The 19,316-nt window shown below is 36.1% G+C and overlaps 1 protein-coding gene across 2 annotated transcripts in view; it reads left to right on the forward strand.

Annotated features, from left to right (window-relative positions):
* GMPS (guanine monophosphate synthase) overlaps nucleotides 1–19,316 on the forward strand; it is a 114,279-nt gene that overhangs the window by 87,058 nt on the left and 7,905 nt on the right. For both annotated transcript variants that reach the window (XM_060149875.1, XM_060149874.1), the window contains 5 exons: nucleotides 11,522–11,673; nucleotides 12,767–12,940; nucleotides 14,354–14,459; nucleotides 15,862–15,977; nucleotides 18,382–18,507. In XM_060149875.1, the coding sequence (XP_060005858.1) occupies nucleotides 11,522–11,673; nucleotides 12,767–12,940; nucleotides 14,354–14,459; nucleotides 15,862–15,977; nucleotides 18,382–18,507 (674 nt within the window). The remainder of the gene's footprint in view (nucleotides 1–11,521; nucleotides 11,674–12,766; nucleotides 12,941–14,353; nucleotides 14,460–15,861; nucleotides 15,978–18,381; nucleotides 18,508–19,316) is intronic.

Raw genomic sequence — 19,316 nt, forward strand, 5'->3', positions numbered from 1 at the left:
GAAGCGCAGAGAGTCCCAGGCAGGATAAACCCAAGGAGAAACACGCCGAGACACATAGTAAACAAACTGACAAAAATTAAAGACAAAGAAATATTATTGAAAGCAACAAGGGAAAAATGACAAAGAACATACAAGGGAACTCCCATAAGGTTAACAGCTGATTTCTCAGCAGAAAATCTACAAGCCAGAAGGGAGTGGCATGATATATTTAAAGTGATGAAATGGAAGAACCTACAGTCAAGATTACTCTAGCTAGCAAGGATCACATTCGATTTCGATGGAGAAATCAAAAGCTTTACAGACAAGCAAAGGCTAAGAGAATTCAGCACTAGCAAACCAGCTCTACAACAAATGCTAAAGGAACTTCTCTAAGTGGGAAACACAAGAGAAGAAAAGGACCTACAGAAACAAACCCAAAACAATTAAAAAAACGTTAATAGAAACATACATATCGATAATTACCTTAAACGTGAATGGATTAAATGCTCCAACCAAAAGACACAGGCTCGCTGAAATGATACAAAAGCAAGACTCATATATATGCTGTCTACAAGAGACCCACTTCACACCTACAGATACAAACAGATTGAAAGTGAGGGGTTGGAAAAAGATACTCTATGCAAATGAATACCAAAGGAAAGCTGGATAGCAATACTCATATCAGATAAAATAGACTGTAAAATAAAGAATGTTGCAAGAGACAAGGAAGGTCACCATATAATGATTAAGGGAGCAATCCAGGAATATATAACAATTATAAATATATATGCACCCAACATAGGAGCACCTCAGTACATAAGGCAAATGCTAACAGCTATAAAAGAGGAAATTGACAGTAACACAGTAATAGTGAGGGGCTTTAACACCTCATTACACCAATGGGCAGATCATCCAGACAGAAGATTAATAAGGAAACACAAGCTTTAAATGACACAATAGACAAGATAGAGTTAATTGATATTTATAGGACATTCCATTCAAAAACAGGAGATTACACTTTCTTCTCAAGTGCACACAGAACATTCTCCAGGTTAGGTCACATCTTGGGTCACAAATCAAGCCTTGGTAAATTTAAGAAAATTGAAATCATATGAAGCATCTTTTCCGACCACACTGCTATGAGATTAGAAGTCACTTACAGGGAGAAAAATGTTAAAAAACACAAACACATGAAGGCTAAACAATAAGTTAAATAACTAAGAGATCACTGAAGAAATCAAAGAGGAAATCAGAAAATATCTAGAGACAAATGACAACAAAAACACGACAATCCAAAACCTATGGGATGCAACGAAAGCAGTTCTAAGAGGGAAGTTTATAACAATACAATCCTATCTCAGGAAACAAGAAAAATCTCAAATAAACAATCTAATCTTAAACCTAAAGGAACTACAGAACGAAGAACAAACAAAACCCAGTTAGTAGAAGGAAAGAAATCATTTTCAAATCAGAAATAAATGAAAAAAAAGGGGGAATGCTAGCAAAGATCAATAAAACTAAAAGCTGCTTCTTTGAGAAGATAAACAAAATTGATGAAGCTTTAGCCAAACTCATCAAGAAAAAGAGGGAGAGGACTCAAATCAATAAAATTAGCAATGAAAAAGGGAATGTTACAATGGACACGGCAGAAATACAAAGCATCCTAAGAGACTGCTACAAGCAACTCTGTGCCAATAAAATGGACAACCTGGAAGAAATAGACAACTTCTTAGAAAGGTATAACCTTCCAAGACTGAACCAGGAAGAAATAGAAAATATGAATAGATCAATCACAAGTAAAGAAATTGAAACTGTGATTAAAAATCTTCCAGCAAACAAAAGTCCTGGACCACATGGCTTCACAGGTGAATTCTCTCAAGCATTTAGAGAAGAGCTAACACCCATCCTTCTCAAACTCTTCCAAAAAATTGCAGAGGAAGGAACACTCCCAAACTCATTGTATGAGGCCGCCATCACCCTGATACCGAAACCAGATAAAGATACAACAAAAAAAGAAAATTACACACCAATATCACTGATGAATGTAGATGCAAAAATCCTCAACAAAATACTAGCAAACAGAATCCAACAGCACATTAAAAGGATCATACACCATGATCAAGTGGGGTTTATCCCAGCGTTTCAAGGCTTCTTCAATATACACAAATCAATAAATGTGATACACTATATTAACAACTTGAAAAATACAAACCATATGATCATCTCAATAGATGCAGAAAAAGCTTTTGACAAAATTCAACATCATTTATGCTAAGAATAAAAACTGTCCAGAAAGTGGGCATAGAGGGAACCTATCTGAACATAATAAAGGCCATATACGACAAACCCACAGCAAACATCATTCTCAATGGTGAAAAACTGAAAGCATTTTCTCTAAGATCAGGAACAAGACAAGGATGTCCACTCTCGCTGCTGTTATTCAACATAATTTTGGAAGTCCTAGCCATGGCAACCAGAGAAGAAAAAGAAATAAAAGGAATACAAACCGGAAAAGAAGAAGTAAAACTGTCGCTGCAGATGACATGATACTTATACTTAGAAAATCCTAAAGATGCTACCAGAAGACTACCAGAGCTAATCAATGAATTTGGTAAAGTTGCAGGATACAAAATCAACATACTGAAACCTCTTGCATTCCTATACACTAACAACAGAAGATCAGAAAGAACAATTAAGGAAAGAATTCCATTCACCACTACAACAAATAAAATACCTAGGAATAAACCTACCAATGCAGTTAAAAGACCTGTACTCAGGCGGCTAGCAGCGTGGACCCCAGAGACAGGCATGAGACGCTAAGGCTGCTGCTGCAGCCACCAAGAAGCCTGTGTGCGAGCACAGGTCACTATCCATACCGTCCCTCCCGGGAGCCTGTGCAGCCTGCCACTGCCAGGGTTCCGTGATCCAGGGACAATTTCCCTGGGAGAACACTGCATACCTCAGGCTGGTGCATCGTCACTCTGACCTCTGCCGTGGCAGGTTCGCTCCGCATTCTGTACCCCTCCATCCCCCTGGCCTGAGTGAGCCAGAGCCCCCGAATCAGCTGCTCCTTTAACCCCGTCCTGTCTGAGTGAAGAACAGAGGCCCTCAGGTGACCTACATGAAGAGGCGGGTGCAAAGCCAAAGCTGAACCTCAGGAGCTGTGTGAACAAAGAAGAGAAAGGGAAATTTCTCCCAGCAGCAGCAGGAGCAGCAGATTAAATCTCCACAATGCACTTCAAGTACCCTGCATCTGTGGAATACCTGAATAGGCAACGAATCATCCCAAATTGAGGAGGTGGACTTTGGGAGCAAGGATATATATATATTTCTCCCTTTTTCTCTTTTTGTGAGTGTGTATGTGTATGCTTTTGTGTGTGATTTTGTCTTTATAGCTTTGCTTTTACCATTTGTCCTAGGCATCTGTGTGTGTGTTTTTGTTTTTTATTAATTACTTAAAAATTTTTTTAAATAATTTTTTATTTTAATTACTTTATTTTACTTTATTTTATCTTCTTTCTTTCTTTTTTTTCTTTCTTTTCTTTCTTTCTTTTCTCCATTTTATTCTGAGCCTTGGTGCCTCAGCCAGGCGTCAGGGCTGTGCCACTGAGGTGGGAGAGCCAACTTCAGGACACTGGTCCACAAGAGACCTCCCAGCTCCACATAATATCAAATGGCAAAAATCTCCCAGAGATCTGCATCTCAGTGCGAAGACCCAGCTTCACTTAATGAACAGCAAGCTACAGTGCTGGACACCCTGTGCCAAACAACTAGCAAGACAGGAACACAACCCCACCCATTAGCAGAGAGGCTGCCTAAAATCATAAAAAGGCCACAGACACCCCAAAACACACCACCAGTCGTGGACCTGCCCACCAGAAAGACAAGATTCAGCCTCATCCACCAGAACACAGGCACTAGTCCCCTCCACCAGGAAACCTACACAACCCACTGAACCAACTTTAGCCACTGGGGACAGACACCAAAAACAACGGGAACTACAGACCTGCAGCCTGCAAAAAGGAGACCCCAAACACAGTAAGTTAAGCAAAATGAGAAAATAGAGAAACACACAGCAGATGAAGGAGCAGTGTAAAAACCAACCAGACCTAACAAATGAAGAGCAAATAGGCAGTCTACCTGAAAAAGAAGTCAGAATAATGATAGTAAAGATGATCAGAAATCTTAGAAATAGAATGGAGAACATATAAGAAATGTTTAACAAGGACCTAGAAGAACTAAAGAGCAAACAAACAGTGATGAACAACACAATAAATGAAATTTAAAATTCTCTAGAAGGGATCAATAACAGAATACTGAGGCAGAAGATCGGATAAGTGACCTAGAAGATAAAATAGTGGAAATAACTACTGCAGAGCAGAATAAAGAAAAAAGGATGAAAAGAATTGAGGACAGTCAGAGACCTGTGGGACAACATTAAACGCACCAACATTCGAATTTCAGGGCTCCCAGAAGAAGAAGAGAATAAGAAATGAACTGAGAAAATATTTGAAGAGATTATAGTTGAAAAGTTCCCTAATATGAGAAAGGAAATAGTTAATCAAGTCCAGGAAGCAAAGAGAGTTCCATACAGGATAAATACAAGGAGAAACATGCCAAGACACATATTAATCCAACTATCAAAAATTAAATACAAAGAAAAATTATTAAAAGCAGCAAGGGAAAAACAACAAATAACACACCAGGGAATCCCCTTAAGGTTAACAGCTGATCTTTCAGCTGAAACTGCAAGCCAGAAGGGAGTGGCAGGACATATTTAAAGTGATGAAGGAGAAAAACCTACAACCAAGATTACTCTACAGAGCAAGGATCTCATTCAGATTTGATGGAGAAATAAAAACCTTTACAGACAAGCAAAAGCTGAGGGAGTTCAGCACCACCAAACCAGCTTTAAAACAAATGCTAAAGGATCTTCTCTAGGCAGGAAACACAAGAGAAAGAAAAGACCTACAATAACAAACCCAAACAATTAAGAAAATGGTAATAGGAACATACATATCGATAATTACCTAAAATGTAAATGGATTAAATGCTCCAACCAAAAGACATAGACTGGCTGATTGGATACAAAAACAAGGTCCGTATATATGCTGTCTACAAGAGACCCACTTCAGACCTAAGCATGCATACAGACTGAAAGTGAGGGGATGGAAAAAGATACTCCATGCAAATGAAAATCAAAGCTGGAGTAACAATTCTCATATCGGACAAAATAGACTTTAAAAAAAAGACTATTACAAGAGACAAAGGACACTATATAATGATCAAAGGATTGATCCAAGAAGAAGATATAACAATTGTAAAAATTTATGCATCCAACATAAGAGCACCTCAATACAAAAGGCAAATGCTAACAGCCGTAAAAGAGGAAATCGACAATAACACAATAATAGTAGGGTACTTTAACACCCCACTTTCACCAATAGACACATCATCCAAACTGAAAATAAGGAAACACAAGCTTTAAATGATACATTAAACAAGATGGACTTAATTGATATTTATAGGACATTCCATCCAAAAACAACAGAATACACATTCTTCTGAAGTGCTTATTTAACATTCTCCAGGATATATTATATCTTGGGTCACAAGTCAATCCGTAGTAAATTTAAGAAAATTGAAATCGTATCAGGTATCTTTTATTACCAGAATGTTATGAGACTAGATATTAAGTACAGGAAAAAATCTGTAAAAAAATACAAACACATGGAGGCTAAACAATACACTACTTAATAACCAAGAGATCAGTGAAGAAATCAAAGAGGAAATCAAAAAATGCCTAGAGACAAATAACAGTGAAAACACGATGACCCAAAACCTATGGGATGCAGCAAAACAATTCTAACAGGGAAGTTTATAGCAATACAATCCTACCTTAAGAAACAAGAATCATCTCAAATAAACAACCTAAGCTTACACCTAAAGCAATTAGAGAAAGAAGAATAAAAAAAACCCAAAGGTAGCAGAAGAAAAGAAATCATAAAGATTACATCATAGATAAATGAAAAAGAAATGAAGGAAACGATAGCAAAGAGCAATAAAAGTAAAAGCTGGTTCTTTGAGAAGATAAACAAAATTGACAAACCATTAGCCAGACTGATCAAGAAAAATAGGGACAAGATTTAAATCAATAGAATTAGAAACAAAAAAGGAGAAGTAACAACTGACACAGCAGAAATACAAAGGATCATGGGAGAGTACTACAAGCAAGTATATGCCAGTAAAATGGACAACCTGGAAGAAATGCACCAAGTCTTAGAAAGATATGACCTTCCAAGACTGAACCAGGAAGAAATAGAAAATATGAACAGACAAATCACAAGCACTGAAATTGAAACTGGGATTAAAAATCTTCCAACAAACAAAAGCCCAGGACCAGATGGCTTCACAGGTGAATTCTATCAAACATTTAGAGAAGAGCTAACACCTATCCTTCTCAAACTCTTCCAGAATATAGCAGAGTGAGGAACACTCCCAAACTCATTCTACAAGGCCTCCATCACCCTGATACCAAAACCAGACAAAGATGTCACAAAGAAAGAAAACTACAGGCCAATATCACTGATGAACATAGATGCAAAAATCCTCAACAAAATACTAGGAAACAGCATCCAACAGCACATTAAAGGGATCATGCACCATGATCACGTGGGGTTTATCCCAGGAATTCAAGGATTCTTCAATATATGCAAATCAATCAATGTGATACACCATATTAACAAATTGAAGGAGAAACACCATATGATCATCTCAATAGATGCAGGCAAAACTTATGATAAAATTCAACACCCATTTATGATAAAATCCCTCCAGAAAGTAGGCACAGCGGGAACTTTCCTCAACATAATAAAGGCCATATATGACAAACCCACAGCCAACATCGTCCTCAGTGGTGAAAAACTGAAAGCATTTCCACTAAGATCAGGAATAAGACAAGGTTGCCCACTCTCACCACTCTTATTCAACATAGTTTTGGAAGTTTTAGCCACAGCAGTCAGAGAAGAAAAAGAAATAAAAGGAATCTAAATCGGAAAAGAAGTAAAGCTGTCCCTGTTTGCAGATGACATGATACTATATATAGAGAATCCTAAAGATGCTACCAGAAAACTACAAGAGCTAATCAATGAATTTGGTAAAGTAACAGGGTACAAAATTAATGGACAGAAATCTCTTGCATTCCTATACACTAATGATGAAAAATCTGAAAGTGAAATAAAGAAAACACTCCCATTTACCACTGCAACAAAAAGAATAAAATATCTAGGGATAAACCCACCTAAGTAGACTAAAGACCTGTATTCAGACAATTATAAGACACTGATGAAAGAAATTAAAGATTATAGAAACACATGGAGAGATATACCATGTTCTTGGATTGGAAGAACCAACATTGTGAAAATGACTCTACGACCCAAAGCAATCTACAGATTCAATGCAATCCCTATCAAACTCCCAATGGCAATTTTCACAGAACTTGAACAAAAAATTTCACAATATGTATGGAAACACAAAAGACCCCGATTAACCAAAGAAATCTTGAGAAAGAAAAACGGAGCTGGAGGAATTAGGCTACCTGACTTCAGAGTCTACTACAAAGCTACGGTAATGAAGACAGTATGGTACTGGCACAAAAACGGAAATATAGATCAATGGAACAGAATAGAAAGCCCAGAGATAAAGCCATCCACATATGGTCACCTTATCTTTGATAAAGGAGGAAAGTATATACAGTGGAGAAAAGACAGCCTCTTCAGTAAGTGGTGCTGGGAAAACTGGACAGCTACATGTAAAAGAATGAAATTAGAACACTCCCTAACACCATACACAAAAATAAACTCAAAATCGATTAAACACCTAAATGTAAGGCCAGACGCTATCAAACTCATAGAGGAAAATATAGGTAGAACACTCTGTGACATAAATCACAGCAAGATCCTTTTTGACCCACCTCCTAGAGAAATGAAAATAAAAACAAAAAACAAATGGGACCTAATGAAACTTCAAAGCTTTTGCACAGCAAAGGAAACCATAAACAAGACCAAAAGACAACCCTCAGAATGGGAGAAAATATTTGCAAATGAAGCAACTGACAAAGCATTAATCTCCAAAATTTACAAGCAACTCATACAGCTCAATATCAAAAAAACAAACAACTCAATCCAAACCTAGGCAGAAGCCCTAAATAGACTTTTTTCCAAAGACGATATACAGGTTGCCAACAGACACATGAAAGAATGCTCAACACCATTAATCATCAGAGCAATGCAAATCAAAACTACAATGAGATCATCTCACACTGGTCAGAATGGCCATCATCACAAAATCTACAAAAAGTAAATGCTAGAGAGGGTGTGGAGAAAAGGGAACACTCTTGCACTGCTGGTGGGAATGTAAATTGATACAGCCACTATGGAGAACAGTATGGACGTTCCTTTAAAAACTAAAAATAGAACTATCATATGTCCCAGCAATCCCACTACTGGGCATATACCCTGAGAAAACCATAATTCAAAAAGAGTCATGTACGAATATGTTCATTGAAGCTCAATTTACTATAGCCAGGATATGGAAGCAACCTAAGTGTCTAGCAACAGATGAATAGATAAAGAAGATGTGGCACATATAAACAATGGAATATTATTCAGGCATAAAAAGAAACGAAATTTTTTTATTTCTAGTGAGGTGGATGGACCTAGAGTCTGTCATACAGAGTGAAGTAAGTCAGAAAGAGAAAAACAAATACCGTACGCTAACACATATATATGGAATCTGAAAAAAAATAAAAGGTCATGAAGAACCTAGAGGCACATCGGGAATAAAGACACAGACCTACTAGAAAATGGACCTGAGGGTTCGGGGAGGGGGAAGGTTAAGCTCTGACAAAGGGAAAGAGTGGCCTGGGCATATATACACTATCAAATTTAAAATAGGTAGCTAGTGGGAAGCAGCCACAAAGCACAGGGAGAATACCTTGGTGCTTTGTGACCACCTAGCGGGGTGGGTTAGGGAGGGTTGGAGGGTGGGAGATGCAGGAGGGAAGAGATATGGGGACATATGTATATGTATAACTGATTCCCTTTGTTATAAAGCAGAAGGTAACACACCATTGTAAAGCAATTATACTCAAATAAAGATGTTTATTAAAAAAGTGCATTTGAAAAAAAAATACCTCTACTCAGAAAACTGTAAGACACTGATGAAAGAAATCAAAGATGACATAAACAGATGGAGAGATGTACCATATTGTTGGATTGGGGGAATCAACATTGTGAAAATGACTGTACTCCCCAAAGCAGTCTACAGATTCAGTGCAATTCCTATCAGGTTACTAGTGGCATTTTTTTTACAGAACTGGAACAAGAAATCTTAAAATCTGTATCTCTGTATGGAGATACAAAAGCCCCCAAATAGCGAAAGCAATCTTGTCGGAAAAAAACGGAGCTGGAGGAATCAGATTCCATGACTTCAGAGTATATTGCAAAGCTACAGTCATCAAAGCAGTATGGTACTGGCATAAAAACAGAAATACAGATCAATGGAACAGGATAGAAAGCCCAGAGATAAACGCACGCACCTATGGTCAACTAATATATTAGAAAGGATCAAGGATATACAATGGAGGAAAGACAGTTTGTTCAATAAATGATGATGGGAAAACTGGAAAGCTACATGTAAAAGAATGAAATTAGAACACTCCCTAACACCATACACAAAAATAAGCTCAAAATGGATTAAAGACCTAAATGTAAGACCAGACACTATAAAACTCAGAGGAAAACATGGGAAGAACACTCTTTGACATAAATCACAGCAACATCTTTTTTGACCCACCTCCTAGAGTAATGGAAATGTAAACAAATGGGGCCTAATGAAACTTCAAAGCTTTTGCACAGCAAAGGAAACTATAAACAAGGCAAAAAGACGAAAAGACAACCTTCAGAATGGGAGAAAATAGTTGGAAACGAATCAACGGACAAAGGATTAATCTCCAAAATATATAAACAGCTTATGCAGCTCAATATTTAAAAAACAACCCAATCAAAAAATGGGCAGAAGACCTAAGTAGACATTCTCCAAAGGAGACATACAGATGGCCAAGAGGCACATGAAAAGCTGCTCAACATCACTAATTATTAGAGAAATGCACATCAAAACTACAATGAGGTATCACCTCACATGAGTTAGAATGGTCGGCATCATCAGAAAGTCTACAAACAACAAGTGCTGGAGAGGGTGTGGAGAAAAGGGAACCCTCTTGCACTGTTGGTGGGAATGTAAATTGATACAGCCACTATGGAGAACAGTATGGAGGCTCCTTAAAAAACTAAAAACAGAATTACTATATGATTCAGCAATCCCACTACTGGGCATATACCCAGAGAAAACCATAATTGAAAAAGACACGTGCACCCCAGTGTTCATTGCAGCACTATTTACAATAACCAGGTCATGGAAGCAACCTAAATGCCCATTAGCAGACGAATGGATAAAGATGTGGTACATATATACAGTGGAATATTACGCAGCCATAAAATGGAACAAAATTGGGTCATTTGTAGAGACGTTGATAGACCTAGAGACTGCCATACAGAGTGATGTAAGTGAGAAAGGGAAAAAAATATATCGTATATTAACTCATGTATGTGGAGTCTAGAAAAATGGTACACGTGAACTGGTTTGCAAAGCAGAAATGGAGACATAGATGTACAGAACAAACGTATGGACACCAAGGAGGGAACGCGGGTGTTGGCGGGGGTGGGATGAATTGGGAGGTTGGGATTGACCTATGTACACCAATATGTATAAAATAGGTAACTAATAAGAATCTGCTGTATAAAAAATAAACTGAAATTCAGAAAAAAATAAAGAGACAACCAAGGATCACTAAATATGTGTTTATAGATCTCGGTTTTTCAAGAGACTGGTCAGTGTGCACTTCTGAGGGCTTTGATCCCCGTGTATGTACCACTGCTTTGATTCCCTTGGGGTAATGCTTCTTGTTGGGGTTTTGCTTGTTGCTGTGGTGAAGCACTGAATAAGATGGGAGGCAGTTAGCATAATTTGTGATATTATGGCCCTAGATAATTAATATTTATTTATTTATTTATTTGGTTGCGCCAGGTCTTAGTTGTAGCAGGCAGGCTCCTTAGTTGCGTCTTGCTGGCTCCTTAGTTGTGTCATGCGAATTCTTAGTTGTGGCATGCATGTGGAATCTAGTTCCCTGACCAGGGATCAAACCCAGGCCCCCTGCATTGGGAGCATGATATCTTAACCACTGTGCCACCAGGGAAGTCCCTGGCCCTAGAATTAATGCCACACGATTCTTAATGGAACAAGATTCAGTGAGTGCCTGTGTATGGACTCTGTCAGTCATAGTTTACTGGTAGTTCTAGAATATGCAGGCAAATTACGGGGAGATCAGAGGATCCATCTGGGTTTTCTGTTTGTAGTTTGACCTATCATTTATGATTTTCAAATATCATGTTAGTTTAAAACATGCTTCTCTCCTCTTACCCAGTGATAAATGCTGCTCATTCTTTCTACAATGGAACAACAACTCTACCAATATCAGATGAAGACAGAACTCCACGAAAGAGAATTAGCAAAACCTTAAATATGACTACGAGTCCTGAGGAGAAAAGAAAAATAATTGGGGATACTTTTGTTAAGGTACCTTTTTAATATCTTCAATGTGTACTATTTTCGATGTGAATTTTAGTATTTTTTTCCTTATCATTATACCAAATAACCAAATTTTGTGACTAATTTTGATTCTTTTGTTGGCTAAGAGTTTTACGATATATTGCTATTATACTGACTTAGTAAAAACTGTTTTATGTTTTTAAAAAACATATGTACTTATGTTTTCAGTTTGTTGTTTTCACTGCTTAAGAATAGATATTTTCAGTTGATATTAGATTTTAGTTCTTTGGGTAATGGCTAGATGTTTTTAGGCTTTTGATGGGAATGTTCATATACCTTTTTGAATCACATTAAGCATGTGTTTTGAGGGTTTTTTTGACTTTTAAAAAAATTTTATTAATGTATAGTTGGTTGACATTGACAATGTGTTTTTTTTTACTTTTTTATTGCTAATATTTTGTCTCTCTCTTTTTTTACATCTTTATTGGAGTATAATTGCTTTACAATGTTGTGTTAGTTTCTGCTGTATAACAATGTGAATCATCTATATGTATACATATGTTCCCCATACCCCCTCCCTCTTAAGTCTCATTCCCACCCTCCCTATCCCACCCCTCTAGGTGGTCACAAAGCACCGAGCTGATCTCCCTGTCCTATGCAGCTGCTTTCCACTAGCTATCTATTTTACATTTGGTAGTGTGTGTATGTCCATGCCACTCTCTCACTTTGTCCCAGCTTACCCTTCTCCCTCCCTGTGTCCTCAAGTCAATTGTCTACGTCTGCATCTTTATTCCTATCCTGCCCCTAGTTTCATCAGAACCATTTTTTTTTTAGATTCCATATATATGCGTTAGCATACAGTATTTGTTTTTCTCTTTCTGACTTACTTCACTGTGTATGACAGACTCTAGGTTCATCCACCTCACTACAAATAACTCAATTTCGTTTCTTTTTATAAGCATGTGTTCTTAAAGGAGTTTATTTTGGAGCACGGTAGATTTCATCTCCTGGTCAATATTGCAAAAAGACTCTTTAAGAAATTTAGCTGAAAATATAAAATTTTGCTGTCTTTTAGAAGAATTCATCTCTTAAAAGGCTGTTTTACTCCTGTTGTTTGTAGATTGCCAATGAAGTAATTGGAGAAATGAACCTGAAACCAGAGGAGGTTTTCCTTGCCCAAGGTACTTTACGGCCTGATCTAATTGAAAGTGCATCCCTTGTTGCAAGTGGCAAAGCTGAACTCATCAAAACCCATCATAACGACACAGAGCTTATCAGAAAGTTGAGAGAGGAGGTAAAAGCTTATGAGAACTTTCGCATAAAACCTCCCTCCCTTAACCATTTTTAAGTGTACAGTTGAGTGGTGTCAAGTGTATTTGTATTGTTGTGAAACAGATCTCTGTAACTTTTTCATTTTTCAAAACTGAAACTTTATACCTGTTGAGCAACAGCTACCCTTTTCTCCCTCTCCCTAACCCCTGGTAACCTACCATTCTAATTTCTGTTTCAATGAATTTGACTACTTTAAATACCTCATAAGTGAAATCATACAGCATTTGTTTTTTTGTGACTGGCTTATTTCACTTAGTATAAGTCCTCAAGTTTCATCCATATTGTAGCATGTGATAGGATTTCCTTTTTAAGCTGAATAATATTCTGTGTGTGTGTGTGTGTGTGTGTGTGTGTGTGTGTGTGTGTGTGTGTGTATGTGTGTGTGTATGTGTGTGTATATATATATATATATATATAGTTAATTTATTTATCTACCGATGGACATTTGGATTGCTTCCACTTTCTTGTTGTTGTGAATTGTGCCTATGAACATGGGTTTACAGATTCCTCTTGGAGCCCCTGCTTTCAGTTCTTTTGGATATGTACCAGGAAGTGGGATTTCTGAATTTTATTATTTTCAATTTTTTGAGGGACTTCCTTAATGTTTCCTTAGCAGTTATACTATATTACAGTCCCACCAACAGTGCACAAAGCTTCCAATTTCTCCATACCTTGCCCAACACTTGTTCTTTTCTGGTTTTTTTTTTTTTTTTTTTAATTAGCCATCCTAATGAGTGTGAATTACCTGTACCTTTTTATTATTTTAGGCATCCTAGTGGGTGAGAAGTGGTAGGTATCTCATTGTGGTTCTGATTTGCATTTCCCAAATAGCTAATGTGAATCATCTTTTATGTGCTTATTGGCTACTTATATGTCACCTTTGGAGAAATATCTATTCGGATCTTTTGCCCATTTTTAACTTGGCTTATTTATCTTTTTATTATTGAATTGTATGTGTTCTTTTTTATATAGTCTTGTTACAGCCCTTTATTAGATATATGATTTGCCTTCTGTAGGTTGTCTTTTCACTTTTTTGATGGTATCATTTGGAGAGTTTTAATTTTTAAACACTAGTATATTTTCTGATTTCCTTGTATTACAGTGAGAACTAAATCAGATTGGTGGGTAGGTTTGTTCTCATTTATTTCTATTTAAGAGGTTTACGTTTAAAATGGATTTCAAAGAGAAATATGAAGACCACTAAAATATCTAATTCCTTATAAGCACATAGGAAGAAATACTTTAAAAGATGAAGTTTTAAAAACTGATTTTTAAAGGTAAAAAACAACAGGAAAAGCCAATAATTTGTTACTCTTTGTTTTCTATGTCATTTTGGTTACTAATTTGTATTAATTGGCGTTTTTATTCCCTGTAGGGAAAAGTCATAGAACCTCTGAAAGATTTTCATAAAGATGAAGTAAGAACCTTAGGCAGAGAACTTGGACTTCCAGAAGAGTTAGTTTCCAGGCATCCATTCCCAGGTAAAAAATAGAATTCTGTTTGATTTGTTACTATGCCTTCATGTTGAACAAAAATCAATTCAGACAGGTTTTGAAGTAATTTATCATCTTAGGGAATATGTAACTTTAAAGAAAGGAAAGGATGGATAGGGAATAAATATTCTTTTTAGTGCCTTACTGTATATATTTCATTTTATTAAATACTCATTTTTATTGTATATATATTTATATATTACATTATCTTTGTGTAAACAGATTGTCATGTAATGTTGCCATCAGATGAGAAAGCCAAGAGATACTTTAATAACATTGCCACACAATTCTTAGTGTTAGAAATTGGGTTTATATGTTCTTTCTACTATACCATGATGTATTCCACAGGGTTAAAACTCAGTTCTCTGAAATCCTTATCCCCTGACTTGTCTGAATGGTTGAACCATTTCTTTGCACAGTGCTGTATGTATTTAATTCATGACCAAATGAAAATATTCAGTTTTTAAATAGTCATTTGCTGTCATAAAATAAAATTAATTAGAGGTGGTATTTGTTAAAGTTAGGACTGTGAGTCTTAACCTGTTTTTGTTATGAGTTCTTGAGCTTGGCAAATCTTATACCTCAGTTTATACCTTATACCTCAAATCTTATACCTCTAGGTCTCTACAATAGTCATTGGGTGATGAGTTGAGGGAATGGTCTAATTAAATGAAAAAGCATAGTAATAGTTAACATTTCTTGAGTACTAGTATGTGCTAGGCATTCTGCTAAATACAGTATTTTACACATGTCTTATTTGATCCTCACAATAGAAACTATTATGATCCTGTTGTCCAGCTGAGAGAATTTTGGGACAGAGGCTAGTTTGCCAAAAGTTATGCAGGTTGGGTTTGGAACCAGGATTCTAGCCCCGATAAGCTCTTCTCAGAGTTAGTTACTCTTAACTACTGTATTGCCTCCATAAACAGTGTTGCAAAGGTATAGCCCATATGGAGATTAGCACTTGTTTATATGACGAACTTCAACTGTAGTAATTTGAGACGTTCAGTCCCTAACGTGTGTTGGCAAAGGATTGTGTATGAAAGTAATTTTAAATAGATTGGCATGTATATTGTGAATTAAAAATATTTATTGGAGAATTTTGAGATTCTTAATACAGGGACTATTAAAATAAGAGGTGTATATCATGGATGTGAACAGAACTGAAGCATTCTAAAAATGATGAGTTGGATGGGAAACTAATAGCTGCATTTCATATTAAACACTTTAAAAAACCTAAATTGTATATGTCAGTTATATTTCAATAAAACTGGTTAAAAATACAATGGCAGGGGTGTTTTATATTTTGGGAATAGTGACCTTTTTTTATTTAAAATTTTATATTAAACATAACATTTATATTAAATACCATTGTTACTCTTCTGTTTAGGTCCAGGCCTGGCAATCAGAGTAATATGTGCTGAGGAACCTTATATCTGTAAGGATTTTCCTGAAACCAACAATATTTTGAAAATAGTAGCTGATTTTTCTGCAAGCGTTAAAAAGGTAATAATTTGTGTTGAATTTGTTTATTATAGGAGCTTTAAGCAGACATAGCTAATTGGTGCAAGGAATTGAATGGATTCTTGCTGTACTCCAGTCTTTATAATAAAATTGATTAGGGTTTCATTATTTGAAACTTCAGGGTAATTTAACCTTTGGAAATGACTATGAAGAAAGTATTCTACAGACACTCTTAAATGTAGACTTCTCTTTTCAGCCATTCCATATATTTTAACAGATTGGATACCTTGAATCCCTGAAAATACTAGATACAAAGTATTTTAAAATACCCTTTCATATTTATTGCAAGAAGGCAAGGGAGATCATTTTAGTTCTAAATTGAGGATGATGGAAATGTCTCCAGTTCTTCTGTATATTTGGTGCCTAAATTTATAATCTGTGTTAAAGTGGGCTTTGGTTGGTAGTGCTTCCAGTTGTCAGACAAAAAGCAATGTAAATTCTCTTTGGAGTCTCTTCAACCAGGCCTCAAAGAATTCCCATAAATAGAGTTTCAACAAATACGAGCTTACAATAAAAAACTATAAAATAGATATAAAAGTAAGGCACCATGAATGAGAGCTAGTGGAAACAACTAGTAGAAGACCCTCAAGCACTTCAGATACTGGAATTGGCATATAGGCAACATTTAAAAGTACTGAGAATTAAAAGAAGCAATTTTTAATAAGAATAAGGTATATAAGAGACTATAAAAAGTGACAGGGGAGCTCTGAAAAAAAATTACGTTCTAGAAATGAAAATAAAATTAAAAAGAGCTAAAGAGAGAATTAGTGAAGATCGATGTTAAATTATCCAGAAATTGGAACAAAGCATCAAAGACAAAATATGGTTCAAAGAGGTTAATGTAGAATGAGAATGTCAACTTTAATGTATATCCAGAAGGAGATACTAGATAAAAGTATTGAAATTCCTCCACACTGGTGAAAGATACCATGCCTCAGATTCAGGAAGCATAATAACATCCCAATCAGGATAAAGGAGAAGAATTTGACACCTAATAGGCATAACTATGGAAGCTACAGGCTACCAAAGACAAAGCAGCTGCAAAGAAAAGATTGATTGCTGCATAAAGGAAAGGCTATTACTGGAAGCAGTAGTTAAAAGCAGGAAGAATTCAAAGTACCAAGAGAAAATAATTGTGAACAATAGTGAGTAGATAAACTGTCTCAAAGAACTAGGGCAAAATAAAGACATTTTCACATAAACAGAATTTACTACCAACAGTCTGTTACTTAAGGAACTATAAAGGCAGTGGTTCTCAACCTTGGCTGTGTATTAGATTCAACAGGGGGAGCTTTTGAAGTATTCTATGCTTGGGCCCCTTCTCCCTAGAATTTATTTAATTGATGTGGGATGGGACCTGAACATACTAAGAAATTTGAATGTATAGCTAAGGTTGAGAACCACTGTTTTAAAGAAATGACTTGAGGAGAAGCAAAAGGATACCAGTTAAAAGGTCTGAGATACAGGGACTGGTAAGCAAATAAAATGGTAAATGGATAAAATTAAACAGACATGGACTGTATAAACTGATCTAAATTTTGGTGTTTATTTAAAAAAAATAGTATAACATTATATAGCTAAAATAGCATATAAGCCACAGGGGGATCAATTGGAGTTAAAGCATTCAAAGATCTTTGTATTTTTTGCTAGTTGGGCAGAGGTGATTCTCTTTTGTTAAATATCCCCACTTAAGGGGAAATGATAAAGAATAAAAATAGAGGGTTTAACTTCACAACTAGTAAAGGGGAAATAAATGAGCTGGGAGAAATCATCAGTTCAGAGGAATATAAAAAAGGAGAAAGAAATATAAAAAGTGGGGCAAATAGAAACTACTGAATTAAATGGTAGGATGGAATTCAACCATATTATTAACCCACAATTAAAAGGATTAACATCTTTAGTTAGGACATAATTGTCAAACTAGATTGAGGAATAAAATCTAACTATAGTCTGTTTACCTAGGGATAGGAAGAGGGAAGGTAAAAGAACAGAAAAACATACACCAGGCAAATAAACCAAAAAAAAGGAAGTAGGTAGAGATATATTAATTTCAGACAAAGTTGACTTTATGGCAAAAAGTTTCCTTAGAGATAAGGAGAAGGTTTGACTCACGTGAGGTGTCCCTTGCTGTTGACAGAGGATTAAAGCCTCCATGTATGTAAATCTAATCTGTGTTTCTTGTCCTGATATTTAACTTCTCATAGCCCTGGCGCTCAGAAATGAAATTCTGACACACTGCATAGCACACACAAGTCAGAGAGAAATACCAAATAGAATCTATTGCTATAAACCAGAAAGTGTAGATACATAAGATAGTAAAATGTACCAAAAGAGTGAATGCTGTTATTTCTTGAAACCCTGAGGAGTGTGTCTTTGGTTTTCCTAGCCACATACACTATTACAGAGAGTCAAAGCCTGCACAACAGAAGAGGATCAGGAGAAGCTGATGCAAATTACAAGTCTGCATTCACTGAATGCCTTCCTGCTACCAATTAAAACTGTGGGTGTGCAGGTGAGTTGTGTGACTTCATTGACCTGTGACATAACTTTCTGCTGCTCTTTTTGCTAATATTGAAATAGGAATGTCTTAGGAAAATGAAATACAAAAGTATATACACCAAGTTTAAAAATGTAAAAAGGCAATATTTTATAGAATGTTTATGAAGTGAATAAGGTAATAGGAACTAAATATTCAGGCTGAGATTTTATAGACTTGAAATACCTGTCATCTGTATCAAAAGTAAAAAAAAATTCAAAGAGTGATTTGCTATAGGATTGGCTTGCTTGCTTCTGCCTTGAAGAACAGGTACCGAGAGGTCATGTCCTCATTTATCCTTCTTGATGTGAAATATTCTGTGGCTTTAGAAGTCTCTAACTGCAAGAAGGCCCCCAGATGTACATGTTACACCATTTACGCATTATTCTCAGCTTGTGTATTCCTTAAACCAGTGTCCTCTGCCTCTTCAACATGTCCCGTCTCTCCCTCTCTCTCTCTTAGCTGTGATAATGTACAACTAACATTTTCAGTATGTTCTGTCTTTCCAATTGTAAAAGCATGTGACTGTAATATAGTTCTCATTTTTGAAATGCTATTCATAGATTATATTAAGTTCTTTATTTATATGATCATCGGGTGAGTTTCTGGGGGAAAAAAGCTTGGGAATCTAGGGAAGAGGAAGGTTTCTTTTCAGTGATTTAGAATTTGAAGTTAAATGAAAACTAGAAAAGGTGTCAATAATTCAACTCAAAATGGTGCAAGTGCCAGTTAAGTGGGTTAATGTGTTTATAATGTTCTCTTATAGTAGAATTATGCATGGGAAG

Source organism: Lagenorhynchus albirostris, chromosome 5 (genome assembly GCF_949774975.1).
Source record: "Lagenorhynchus albirostris chromosome 5, mLagAlb1.1, whole genome shotgun sequence".
NCBI classification, from domain to species: domain Eukaryota; kingdom Metazoa; phylum Chordata; class Mammalia; order Artiodactyla; family Delphinidae; genus Lagenorhynchus; species Lagenorhynchus albirostris.